Source organism: Simochromis diagramma, unplaced genomic scaffold, assembly GCF_900408965.1.
Source record: "Simochromis diagramma unplaced genomic scaffold, fSimDia1.1 OVJJ01000618.1, whole genome shotgun sequence".
In the NCBI taxonomy this organism is placed as follows: domain Eukaryota; kingdom Metazoa; phylum Chordata; class Actinopteri; order Cichliformes; family Cichlidae; genus Simochromis; species Simochromis diagramma.
In genome coordinates this window covers 8,049,205-8,063,238 of record NW_024387423.1, presented here as the reverse complement: position 1 = coordinate 8,063,238, position 14,034 = coordinate 8,049,205, and the positions used below count along the sequence as shown (strand labels likewise).

The following is a 14,034-nucleotide window of genomic DNA, read 5'->3' as shown; positions in this document are numbered from 1 at the left end:
TCAGCAAAATGATCTTCAATCCTCCTCCTATAGGCAGCCTTAGCTTTCCTGATGCCTCTACTCAGGTCTGCCCTGGCCGCCCTATACGCAGCCCTGTCCCCTGACTTGAAGGCAGTGTTGCGGCTTTTTAGGAGGGATTGCACTTCGCTATTCATCCAGGGTTTTTGATTTGGAAACACCCTGACCCTTTTGTTGACGGTGACATTGTCAACACAGTTCCTGATGTACGAGAGTACAGTGTCCGTGTACTCCTGGAGGTTGTGGCTGGAGAATAAATCCCCTCTCTGAGTCAGAGCTGGATTTGTATTTCTGTCACTTCCCTCATAGCTGCCAACATGAAAATATTCATTTCTCCTGTTTACACTCAGAGTGAGGCTGTTATGTTCAGTAGGCAAAGCATTCCCAGACTTTTACATCTCATTTGCAGACGTGAACATACCACGATTGTTATAATCACCATGTTCAACTTACATTGTGCGTGCATCCAAGTAGCAGCACAAGCAAATACCTCAGTATACCGGGAAATTTACTTCACCAGTGGAGGCTGTGTGAATAAGATATATTCAGTGACATTTGGTCTACTTTAAAGAAAAAGAGCCACTATTAACAATCAGTCATTCATTAATAAGCTGCCGGGGAAAAAACCTTCACAAGTCCATCATTGTGTCTACTTTCTGCTCTGCATTTAGTCGGGACTTCATGTTTCATGCAGAATTATTTAGAGCAAAGCGCTTCTCACACTGCGAGTATTTGTGTGTGCATGAGGGTGGGAATGCATGTTTGTGTCTGTGTGTGCCTGTATCTCTGTCTATGTCTGTCAGTCCCCCCCCCCCCCAGGTGTGGGGGCCAATCTCCCCCGAGCACACTGGATGGAAGGTGGCGGGCCCTCAGACCTCGGGTGGCTGAACCCAGGCCACAAACACGCTCATGCACACAGATACACACTATATCTCTATCTAGGTAGCTCTAACTAAAGACCTACCTAGATTACTTAAATTACACAATTGAAAGCATATGTGTTGTGATGCCTCAAAGGCATTTATGTTATTTATCTTTAATGTTTGCTTTAAAATAATTCTTTTGTATGTATTTAAGTTAAAAAGAACAGTAAAAAGAGTTAAAAATGTTAAGAAGCTTTAATTTTGAAGGTGAACTTGCTAATAACCTCACTTCCTGGTGGGTTACCTGTATTGCTTCATTTCCTGTTTAATTCCTCTTCCTGGTTGCTCTAAGAGGGAGAGGGGCATGCGGTCTTGCTCTGAGGCTTATAGGGCTTTGGAGCGTGATGTCACGGGGGTGGGCGTGGAAAGGATTTTGGCCCGATCCGCCATTTTGGGGGTCTAAGTAAGGAGCGAAAGCATAGCCATGGTTCGTACTTGCTGTGTGCTCGGCTGCAATGTTCGATCTTACGACCGGCACGGGAATAAGTTTGGATTGTCTTTTTATGCTTTCCCAACCTGGAAGCAACATGAAGGAGCTCATGTATCGGATATTACCAAACGAAGGCGTCTAGCCTGGATAGCAGCCGTGAGACGAGCTGATATCAAGTTCTGTTACGTCTCCAGATATCAGCTGGTGTGCTCAAGACATTTTCATTCCGGTAAGTTCTACACACTTTATAGCTGAATAATATTATCGTTGGTGGTCTCGGAAGTTATAGAAATTGCGATCAAACATCAAATGGAGTGACTTTGCAGACATATGTGCTATGTAAAGATTCGCAGGAGGAGACAGGGAGGACACAAATTGGCGTTAATAATTTGCCCGATTATCAATGTGTTAATTTGCATCTACTTTACAATTATGGGCACATAATATGATAACAATATTTTAGCAGTTTACTGATAAATGTATAACATTAATTATGGTGGGGGGTGGAAAATGGCTATTTCACTCGATGCACTCCAGCTGACTTACTTTGACGACTCAAGAGTTTGGCGGCTTGAAAATAGCCAAATCTTGCACCCAGCCATTTGTAAATTGGATGTGCGCCTCCAGTGACTTGTAATTACGAAACTAGTTCGCAGTGTAAGCGCTTACTCCACAAACAAGATAGGTGAAGATATTGGGGTAGGACAGTGACGGTAAGTCGTCTGGGTCTTTACTCCACTGCCGTATGTCGTATGGGTCCAGATTTGCGATGCACTCAATTTTTCTTTCAAATACCGCTGCTTCGCCTCTGGACGCAATCGGTCTCTATACCGTCCGTTTTCTTTTGAGCTGCTTTTAAACATGTTTCTTGTCGTCGTCGCCGTTCCAACAGTGAGTTTGTTTGGATCGTAGACCCCGAAAATGGCGCCGCGCTCCCACAATGCATTGCGGCGTGACGTCAACTCCAAAGCCCTATCCACAGCCATCCACTTGGGAACATTGTTCAGGCAACGCCGTAAATGTATATATTTCATGATGAAGGTGTTAAAAAGGCATAAATAGCGGTATTTGTTAAAAATTATATTTTGTTTGTGATTCATGGAGGTTGATTTGTGCATGTTAAAAAAGGCAGTTTTGATGATCATTACTGTTGCTAAAGCTAACACGAAGGTGTAAGGTCACATTTTGAGTTATTTCGTGATGCAATATTTATGTAAACGATCATTTTTTCTGTTCTGTATTTCTTTTCAACTACAGTTTTCACCGCTTGTCAAATGAAGATTCTGAGTAAAAAGTCAACTCTACTCGGACTCGTGTATTCATTGACAGAGGTTTAGCTTGGTGTTTGATCAGAGTTGCTACACTCTGCAACAGAACACTACAGTGAAAAGGCGGCACTTGATGGTCCTACGTGTTCGTGATGGCAGCAAGCAACAAGTCATCGGTATCAAATACCAGGAGCAACGTGACATCAGCATCATCTGTAAGTGCGGCTCGCGCCAGAGCTAAAGCAGAAGCTGGAGCAGAAGGTACGAGCATCATATGCTAGCCAGGAGGCTAAATTAAAATTGGAAAAGGCTGCTAGAGAAGCAGAAAGGAAAACTAGAGAAGCTCAAAATCAGTTGGAAGCCGCTAGAATTGATACAGAGCTGGAAGTGCTAACATTAAATCGTGAAGCAGACGCAGCCATCGCTGAAGCACAGGTGTTAGAAGATGTAGCAGAAATGCATGGAAATGTAGAAAATGTGAAATCTGAGTCAGAAGACAGGCTTAGATTGCAACGTACTAGTGAATATGTTTGCTCTCAAAATGATCAGAATCAGTCTACCTTCGCACCAGTATCTGTCCCACCTGTTAAATCTGTAGACCGTGCAGAATTACAAGACAGTTTCAGAACATGGCATCCACCTGTAAGCTTAGCGGAATTCCAACATAGCAATAGCAAGCCCAAGCCTGAAGTGGATAATGGGACGCATCCACCCACAACAAACCTGTCTAAACTGACTAGAGCTGAATTGAAGACCGACGTCGAAAGAACAAACCCTCGCACGTATATAGGTGCTCAATCACAAACACCCCGGCATATGCTTCCAGTGAGCGTGTCACAACCACCAGACCCTCTGGCACAATATTTGGCGCGACATGATCTCGTTACGTCAGGACTGTACCAATTTGATGATAAGCCAGAGAATTTCCGTGCATGGCGGTCCTCATTCACTAACGCTGTGGCTGAGGTTCAACTTACAGAAACACAAGAATTAGACCTCATGACCAAATGGTTAGGAAAAGAGTCTGGACAGCAAATAAGATGCATACGCTCAGTGCATGTGAATAATGCTGGTTTGGCTCTGCGCAAGGCATGGGAGAGGCTGAATGACTGCTATGGTGCCCCTGAAATGATCGAGCAGTCACTGTTTCAGAGACTTGACAGTTTTCCAAAAATTGCAGCCAAAGATCACATCAGATTACGTGAACTTGGGGATTTGCTTATGGAGATACAAGGCGCCAAGGAGGATGGATACCTCACTGGGCTGTCATATCTAGACACTTCCAGAGGTATTGGACCCATAGTAGACAAGCTCCCATATGGGCTCCAGGAGAAGTGGGTGTCATCTGGGTCGTGGTACAAAGAAGAGAATAACGGCTGCTTCCCTCCCTTTAGTTACTTTTGTAACTTTGTCTGTCATGAGGCAAAGAAGCGAAATGACCCCAGCTTTATTCGTCAAAGCAACGGCGCAAACCCCACAAAATCAGAAAGATTACCTATGAAGAGCTTTAACACCAACAAGTCTATCGCAGTTCACAAAACAGATGTCTCTACAATCAACAGCGACCCTAACAAGAACTGCCCATTGCACAATAAACCTCACCCACTTAAAAAATGCAGGACATTCAGAAACAAGTCCATGGATGACAGGAAGGCCTTTCTAAAACAGAAAGGAATATGCTTCAAGTGTTGTTCTTCAACTTCACATGTTGCCAAAGACTGCAAATCTTCCGTGACATGCTTAGAGTGTGAAAGCATCTATCATGATGCAGCCATGCACCCTGGCCCACAACCTCAACTCACCAAGGCTCCTCCACCACCACAAGAGAACGGCGGGGAGGGAGAAGATGACTCTAATGTAACTGATGTTAGAACCAGCTGCACAGAGGTTTGTGGCCCCGGCCAGTGGGGTCGTTCTTGCTCTAAGATCTGCCTTGCAAAGGTCTACCCCAAACATTCAAAACACAAAGCCATTAAAGCTTATGTAATTCTGGACGACCAGAGCAATCGCTCATTAGCCAGGCCAGAGTTCTTTGAGCTGTTTGGTGTGGAGAACAAACCACTCTTATACCATCTCAGAACATGCTCCGGCGTCATCGAAACGTATGGCAGGAAGGCAGAAGGATTCCAGATAGAGTCGTTGAACGGCAACGTTCTCATACCTCTTCCACCACTCCTTGAGTGCCCTGAAATCCCTAACAATCAAGCTGAAATCCCAACACCAGGTGCAGTTTTGCATCATCCTCATCTCCACCATATAGCCAAACACATCCCTGATCTAGACCCAGAAGCAGAGATACTCCTGCTGCTCGGGAGAGATGTGCTTAGAGCACACAAGGTCAGGCAGCAAGTTAACGGGCCGCACAACGCTCCCTTTGCACAACGTCTCGATCTAGGCTGGGTGGTGATAGGGGAGGTGTGCCTAGGTAATGTGCATAAGCCAATAGTTGACACATTCAAGACCCATGTGCTAGACAGCGGTCGCCATTCCATATTTCAGCCCTGTGCAAGTTTCATGCAGGTCAAAGAAATACAGCCAAGCTTCAACGAGTCTAACAAAATGCCAGAGAGGATGCTGGGACACACAGTGTTTAACCAATCTGAACATGATAACAAACCTGCCCCATCAATAGAAGACATCCTCTTCCTAGAGATCATGGATACAAATGTCCACAGAGATGACACTGGTAGTTGGGTTGCTCCATTGCCGTTCAAAGAACCACGGCAACGTTTGCCAAATAATAAAGAGCATGCGGTTAAGAGGTTTGAATCCTTGCAACGCCAATTCAGGAAGAAACCCGAGATGCAGAAGCAATATGTGGCATTCATGGAGAAGATCATTGCCAACGGTCACACAGAGGTGGCACCACCCTTGAGGGAAGATGAAGAGTGCTGGTTTCTTCCATCATTCGGGGTATACCACCCACAAAAGCCCAACCAAATCAGGGTGGTTTTTGATTCCAGCGCTCAGTACTGCGGGGTCTCCCTCAATGACGTGCTTCTGACTGGTCCCGACCTCAACAATTCTCTCTTGGGTGTCCTTCTACGCTTTCGAAGGGAGAGAGTAGCTATCCTCGCCGACATCCAACAAATGTTTCACTGCTTTTTGGTCCATGAAAGGCACCGCAACTTCCTCCGGTTTTTGTGGTATGAGGACAACGACCACACCAAGGCAGTTATCGACTATCGCATGAGGGTTCATGTCTTTGGCAACTCACCATCTCCGGCTGTGGCCATCTATGGTCTGCGAAGAGCCATTGCTGAAGGTGCCCAGAAGTACGGTGCCGACACAGTGAAATTTGTGGAAAGGCACTTTTACGTGGATGATGGCTTGGTGTCTCTCTCATCTGAAGCAGAAGCAATCAAGCTTCTCCAACGGACTCAGGCGTCACTTGCTGAATCAAACCTCCGCTTGCACAAGTTTGTGTCGAACAGTCCAGCAGTCACTGGAGCTTTCCCGCCAGAAGATTGTGTCGCGCTCATCAAGGATCTGGATTTGAGCGGAGAGACAGCACCCATGCAGCGCAGCCTGGGTTTGCTTTGGGAGATCAGAAAAGACACATTCACATTCTCTGCATCAACTATTATCAAACCTTTCACCTGACGTGGAGTCCTCTCTACCGTCAATAGTGTTTTTGATCCAATGGGTATGCTGGCACCCGTCACAATCCAGGGACGAGCTCTTCTTAGGGAACTTAGTTCGGAACTGACTGACTGGGATGCACCTCTCCCAGAAGACAAGCTGAAGAAATGGGAAACCTGGAGAGATTCTCTTCAAGTCCTAAAGGAGCTTCATGTGCCACGTGCATACACATCAACCTCGCTCACCAAAGCTGTGCGTACAGAGTTGTTTGTATTCTCAGATGCCTCAACTATGGCCATTGGGGCTATCGCTTACTTGACAGCCATCCAGGAGGATGGGAAAGTGGAAGTAGGATTTGTTATGGGCAAAGCCAAATTAGCACCCCAGTCTGAACCAACAATCCCGAGGCTCGAACTCTGCGCTGCTGTCCTAGCAGTAGAAATGGCGGATCTCATCCGGGAGGAGCTGGATCTGAAATTGGATGCTGTCAGGTTCTACACGGACAGTAAGGTGGTACTCGGGTACATTTGTAACACGACAAAACGCTTCTACACATATGTCCATAACAGAGTCCAACGTATCCGACAATCTACCAGACCAGAACAATGGCATTATGTGTGCTCGGAAGCAAACCCTGCGGACCATGCATCCAGATCTTTGCCTGCATCCCATCTGACACAGAGTTCTTGGTTCACCGGACCTTCATTCCTGCATCAGTTATCTGCAGAAACAACACAAACCAGTGAGACGTTTGAGCTCATCGACCTGGGAAATGACTCAGAGATTCGACCACAGGTACGCACCTACACTACTCATCTGAAGGAACCTGTACTTACCCCTGATCGCTTTCGCCGTTTCTCCACCTTTACCTCTCTACTGCGAGCAGTGGCTTTCCTTATCCATGTGGCAAGATCTCACAAACATTCAAACCAAAACAGCAGGTGTACAGGATGGCACACATGTCGCTTACCTCGTACTGTGGATGAAATAGCTCAAGCAAAACATTTCATTCTGCAAGCAGCACAAATGCCAGCCTTTGCCAAGGAACTGTCAGCCCTCCAAGCAAACAAAGTGGTGCCCACAAACAGCCCGTTGCATAAACTCAGTCCAACTTTGGAGAGTAGTCTCATCTGCATTGGAGGCAGACTGAAACATTCTCAACTAACGTGTGAAGAAAAGAACCCAGTAATCCTACCCAAGGACAGCTACGTTTCCTTACTGCTCGTACGACATCACCATGAGCAGGTGAGACATCAGGGTCGACATCTCACAGAAGGTGCAGTAAGGGCAGCTGGGCTGTGGATTTTGGGTGGGAAGCGACTAATCAATTCAGTCCTACACAAATGCGTAATCTGCCGGAAGCTGCGTGGGAGACCGGAAGAACAACGTATGGCTGACTTACCGCCGGAACGTCTCAAGGTTTGCCCTCCCTTCACATACGTGGGGCTTGACGTCTTTGGACCTTGGTCTGTTGTAACCAGACGCACCAGAGGAGGACAGTCAGAGAGCAAACGGTGGGCCATGATGTTTAGTTGTTTGAGTTCAAGGGCCGTCCACATTGAGCTGATTGAGTCTATGGACACATCTAGCTGTATAAATGCTCTCAGGCGGTTCTTCGCTCTCAGAGGCCCTGCAAAAGAACTTCAGTCTGATTGTGGGACCAACTTCATTGGAGCTAGCAAGGAGTTGGAGATGGATAATACTGTACAGGGGTACCTCAGCAAGCAAGGATGTAGCTGGAACTTCAGACCTCCACATGCTTCCCACATGGGAGGCTCATGGGAACGGATGATTGGTGTTGCCAGGAGAATCCTTGATTCAATGCTCTTGCAGCAAAAGAGTCGCCTGACCCATGAAGTGCTGTCAACACTAATGGCAGAAATTACAGCCATCATCAATGCACGTCCACTCCTACCTGTGTCTACAGACCCACACCAACCTTTCATTCTTTCACCAGCCATGCTCCTCACACAGAAATCAGGAGTTCCACCCCCTCCAGGAGATTTCACAGATAAGGACCTCTTCACAAAACAATGGAGGCAAGTTCAAGCACTCGCGAACCAGTTTTGGGCCCTTTGGAGCAAAGAATACTTACCATCCTTACAACAAAGACAAAAATGGACAGTGACACGCAGAAACCTTCAAGTTGGGGATCTGGTCCTCCTCAGGGACAAGCAGACCATCCGCAACTACTGGCCCATGGCCATAGTCACAGCAACCTTTCCTGGGAAGGATGGACATGTGAGAAAGGTTGAAGTAAAAACGACCGACCAAGGTGACACAAGAACCTTCCTTAGGCCAGTTGCAGAAGTAGTTCTTCTTCTGCTGTCGAGATGAAATATTATTTTATATTCATAATCCTTATTATTATTGTTGCATCATTTATGATTTATCATTGTTATCATTTCATTGACACATTTATTGAAACTGGTGAGGTTATATTAAAGTCTGTATTTCAGGTGTTAGCATAAGCACATAATCTTTCATTGCAGGTGCAACTGTAATCATGTTATACACATATTGCATAATTAAAGGGTTGAAGCTCGGTTAAGTTAATTAATGGTTTGAAGCTACGGGCAGCGCGATGTCTGGCCGATCAATGGAGCAAAGTTCAGCTATTGAAAGGTTGCCTACATGTTTACAGTATAATTTACTATGTCTGTGAAGGTTCTCAGTCATCCAGGTCATCGTAGTCAAAGGAGCTTGCAAAGAAAAGCGTCTGGACTTCTTTAAGTTGCTTAGTAGTATAGTATAATTTACTACATATTGCCTGTGTGCATTCGGCAGGCTGCACTGGAGTTTGCCTGGTAACAGAAGATGTGGGGGGGGGGGGGGGTCGTGCACTTAGATTAACCACACCGGTCGAACTCCCTCCTGTGGTCTGCCAGGCCCTCTTATTGGCCTCTCTGGGATCTCTCGCAGGTGTGATCAGTTTATTATCAGGTAGGGGCGGAGTCTTTCCAGGACAAGTCACCAAATAAATACCATTAAAACATGCAGTAAAACTCATAAAAATAACCCAATGTACAATATTAAAACATTAAAAAGACAAAACACAACAAAAACATGCACAACAAAAAACCTAGGTAACTTGTCTCTCTCCACCCCGTGACACAAACATGACACATCAATATTTCATTAGTGTTGTCACATCCTGTAAGCAGAGTCTGCCTGTGTCTTTTCCCTGGAAATTAATATTTCCAGCCAATATAGGCAATCCATCAACATGGCTGGAGAGTTGGTAGTTATATACAGTCTGTATAAGTGTGGTTAATCTAATGATCATTTGTAAGGAGATGGCAGTTACTGTGAATTCACAGCAGTTACACAGTGATTAGTAATAAAAAGCCAGTGAGAGTGAGTGGATTTAAGAAAGTCAGTGACTCAGGTGTGTCGCTTGGTTTGTCATCTGTTTGTGAGACTGGAGGAGAAGTAGAAATCCTTTGTTTTAAATCTTAGTTAGGAAGGTTCCTGTTTGAAAACAAGCACTTTTTGTGAGAAATGCAAGAAGTACATCTGCAGAAAGCACACAGTTACATTCTGTCCATCATGTGGACAAAATAGAAAATGTTGAGCATTGAAAAACTGAGAACGTTGGGCAAGTTCAAAAGAAATGTGTTTGTAAGAAAGAAAAACCAAATTGTTCCTAAAATAGTTATGGAAAGTCTAACTGTTGTATGTCTGTGTTCTACATGTTTATCTAATGGAAAATAAAGTTGCTATTGTTTTATTGCAGTTTTTGGATAATTCTGAGTGGATTTACACAGTACGGGTCAAAATGACCCGCAACAAAATCAATGTCAATTGTTTGTTCTTCAACTTAATACAAGGGTTAATTTCCAAAATTTGCTTATGATCTTCAATTTGTAGCAGATCCACTATCACACAGCAGCTGGAGCAGTCTCCAATGGAGGTCAGTCCACTGCTGCCACCTGTGGCCAAGTACCATAGCCTACAACTAGATTAACTTGTGACACATCTGCACCTGCTGCTATGATCACATTGGGTAGAGGCTGAGTGGCTGCACTTACCCCTGGTACATCCAAATCTACCCACAAACATGTTGACAGATACAATCCCGGCAATGTGGATTGTCAACACTGAAAACAATCAGTAAGCAAAGACAACAGGGATCAATTTCTTCTGTTTATTTAGCACCCACAACATTTGTAGTCGCCTTCTGCACAGGGGAAGTCCACACACATTGTGTGGTACCACTTTCCACAGAAGGTGCATTCAATCTGCAAGACTGAATGAGATTGTCAGGGTCATTGTCTGACTGTTTATTACTAATCACCCGCTGAACATTCACAGTAACTGCCATCTCCTTACAAATGTTCGTTAGATTAACCACACTTATACGGACTGTATATAACAACCAACTCTAAAATGTTTGTTCGCAGAGAAAAGACACAGGCATACTACACTAACGACATGTGACGTTACAACACTAGTGAAATATTAGTGTCATTTCATTCATTTCAAAGGTTTATTTGCATGACGCACAAACAGACACAATTGAAAGGTACAAATGTGCATGACACGAATTCAAACGTGGTGCAGATGTGTGTCACAAGTTGATCTGGCTGTAGGCTGTGGCACTTGGCCAGAGGTGGCGCTGGTTGACTCGAGTCCATGCACAAAGTAAACTGCACGCTGTAGTTGTGAAGCAAAAACGCTGAATTCGGAGAAATAAACCGTGGGGGGGAACGATAACTACGACAAGAGTCTCCCGATCGTTTACTCTTGCTGTCCTATGAACAACATCGGCGTGGTGTTAATTGTTTGCTGTTTTCGCGATTGCGTCGCGCGTGAGGATATCACCAGGTAAACTCGCCACATTTTTAAACATTTTGTTGTTCAACAGCATCAACACTGACAGCGTGTGTTTGAGATAACCTCACAAGTGTCACAGATGACACATTTGGCGTTTTTTTTGCTGGTTTGTCGGTAGCAGCTCCTGAAACGCAAGACTGCCGCACATCTGTTCGACTAACGCCAGTTGATCTAAACGCCAGTAGATCTGGAACACCGGTGCTATCCTAGGCCCAAGCGCGCGTCATTTGTCTCGCCCGAAATCCGGCTTACTTCTGCCCGTCCCCCAGCTGCGAATCTCCCGCACCGCAGTAGAATATTCCCAGTTGCCTCTCTGCAACCAATTCGCCAGTGCCTTCAAGCTTCCCTCGAGAATATCCTCCGATCAGGCCCGGCCCTAACCAATCTGGCGCCCTAGGCAAGATTTTAGGTGGCGCCCCCCTACATCGGCAGTGTAGTGTATGTACTCACAAGAAACCGAATAGCTTTGTCTTTGACCTTTTTTTTTTTTACTTAAAGAAAGCAAATTCACAATCAGAATAATTAACAAGATAAAAAAATATATGAATAAATAAATGAATACAAAAAAAAAAAAAAAGAATATATGAAATACAATAACACCGCTTGATGCTGCTGCAAAACTGGTGGGTTGTGCTGCTGAGGTGGAGGCAACAGGAAGACCGCTTGATGCTGCTGCATCATGGCTGGGTTGTGCTGCTAAAGCTGCATCACTGGTGGGTTGTGCTGCTGAAGTGGAGGCAGCAGCGGTAGATGTGGTAGATGGCCCAGAGGTAAGATTTAGAAACTTCAACAGTGCATCTGAAGAGAGGAGTATGTGACACCACTGAGTATTAAAGTCTAATAATAAAAACATATGATTCCAGGAATAAAATGAAATTATATAATATAAATGAAAAACCAAAGAGATATATGTATGATGTTAACTGATATGCAAATTAGATTAGATTCAATTTATTGTCATCATTACAGTGAAATGCTGAATAGCAGAATGCAAAGTAACAGTATAATATCATATGAGAATGTTATGTTATGATTATCTTTGACCGAATCACAGCAGTGCTCATATTACAGTTTTTCTCGATTGCTAAAACACATTTCTTGAAACTACGCCTCATATCCTCACAACAGTAAACACAAATCCATAACATCTCACTCAATTTCCCAAACATCCTATTTCCAGGTCAAAATGAAGCTCTACACCCAAAACTATTCACTCCTGCTGAAAAACCAAACTTTGCCCTCAGACATCAAACACAAGCCCTCAAAAACACACACACTACAACAGAGTTTTGCACACTGGTACAATTAATTCAAAACAATAGTTCCAAAACAAATAGGTTGCTTATGGTTCTCCCCTTCAAAACCCTTGTCACATGATAAACACAAAAGACGCAACCAATGTATGTACAGTGGCACATTGTCATTCATGTACTATACAGTACAACACACACCAGAAACATTATCCCACCTCAGCATCTTGTCTTTGGTCTGGGTCAGGCCAGAGAATCTCATCCACATCACAGGCTATATTGGCCCCAGCCAGGCAGCGGGGGTAAAATCCTCTTGCATGCCTGATCCACCCCTGGCATGCATCTACTGATATGTCTAGGCAGGCCTCTTCCATGGCCTGAAGGAGGTGAACACGGATAATAAGGTTCTCGGTCATACACTTTCCACCGCCATGCCGAAAATAACTCCTCTATCGGGTTTAGAAAGGGAGAGTATGCAGGCAGAAAGATATTAGAAAACCTTGGGTTATTGGTAAACCAGTCACGAACCAGAGCAGCGCGAAGGAAGCTGACGTTATCCCACACAACAACGTAGTGAGGCTGCTCTGGCTGTGCTGGTTCCCTGTAGTCCAGCTGGAACATATGTTGTCTTAAACCATCAAGAAAAGCAAGGAGAAGCATAGTGTTATAGGGTCCTAGTACGGCATGGCGGTGGAGTACCCCTCGTTGGCTGATGGCTGCGCACATAGTGACATTCCCCCCACGCTGACCAGGGACATTTACAATAGCCCGATGGCCAATTATGTTCCTCCCCCTTTTCCTTCTTTTGGTCAGGTTAAAACCTGCCTCATCCACAAAGATTATTTCATGGGGAACAGGCCGTCCTTCAATCTCAAAGATTCTCTGCAAAACACATAACACAGTAGAGTCAATCGGTACCCTGAACCACAGTTCAAGAGTGCTGAAATGGCAGCATAAACTGCCATGCTGTGATGGTACACAATACTTTATACAGTATCAAAACTCATACCTGAACATATTCCACACGTTGGTTTTTCACTCTGTCAGAGTTTTGTTCGAAAGGGACTCGGTATGCCTGTTTCATCCGGAATTGATTCTTTCGGAGGATGCGGTCAATTGTGGAGAGGCTGATGGCATTTATGCCTCGAAAAAGATGATCATCCTCAATCACTCTCCTTTGAATCTCTTGCAGGCGGATTACATTATTTGCAATTACCATGTTTACAAGTTCCCTCTCTTGCTCCTCCGACAAAAGCCTTAACCTGCCTCCACCAGGTGGTCGTCTCTGTGTCCTACAAAAATAGAAGCACTCATTACTGTAACTGTCACACATTCATTTTACAGGCAAATAATGGAAACATACTGAAACTCAAGACACATAAGTTCAGTAACTTAAACGTTACTGTACAAAGCAGTCTTACTGTAAGTACACCTACCTGTTTTCCTCCCTGAAGGTTCTGATGATGGAGGCAACAGTGAAGCGACTCAAATTTGGTTGTACTCGTTGCCCAGCCTCCCTCATAGTCATCCCATGGACAAGGACATGGTCAACTAAAGTGGCTCGAATTTCATCCGAGACTGACTGTCTTCTTGCCCTTGCTCTTCCCCTTCCTTGTCGCCGTCGTTCTCCACCTCCACCTCCTTCACCACGTCCTCCTCCTCCTCCACCTCTCCCTCCTCCTCCACCACCTTCCTGTTGTCCTAGACCACCTCCTCCTCCTCTTCCA

The 14,034-nt window shown here is 44.9% G+C and overlaps 1 protein-coding gene across 1 annotated transcript; it reads right to left on the bottom strand.

Moving 5' to 3' along the window:
- Positions 1 to 12,120: 12,120 nt before the first annotated feature.
- LOC120722272 lies at positions 12,121 to 14,034 on the bottom strand. Its single transcript, XM_040013192.1, has 3 exons — positions 13,744 to 14,034; positions 13,317 to 13,599; positions 12,121 to 13,189 (listed from the first exon to the last, which is right to left on the bottom strand). The coding sequence occupies exons 1-3, from the start codon at positions 13,833 to 13,835 to the stop codon at positions 12,575 to 12,577; spliced, it is 990 nt and encodes a 329-aa protein (XP_039869126.1). The 5' UTR covers positions 13,836 to 14,034; the 3' UTR covers positions 12,121 to 12,574.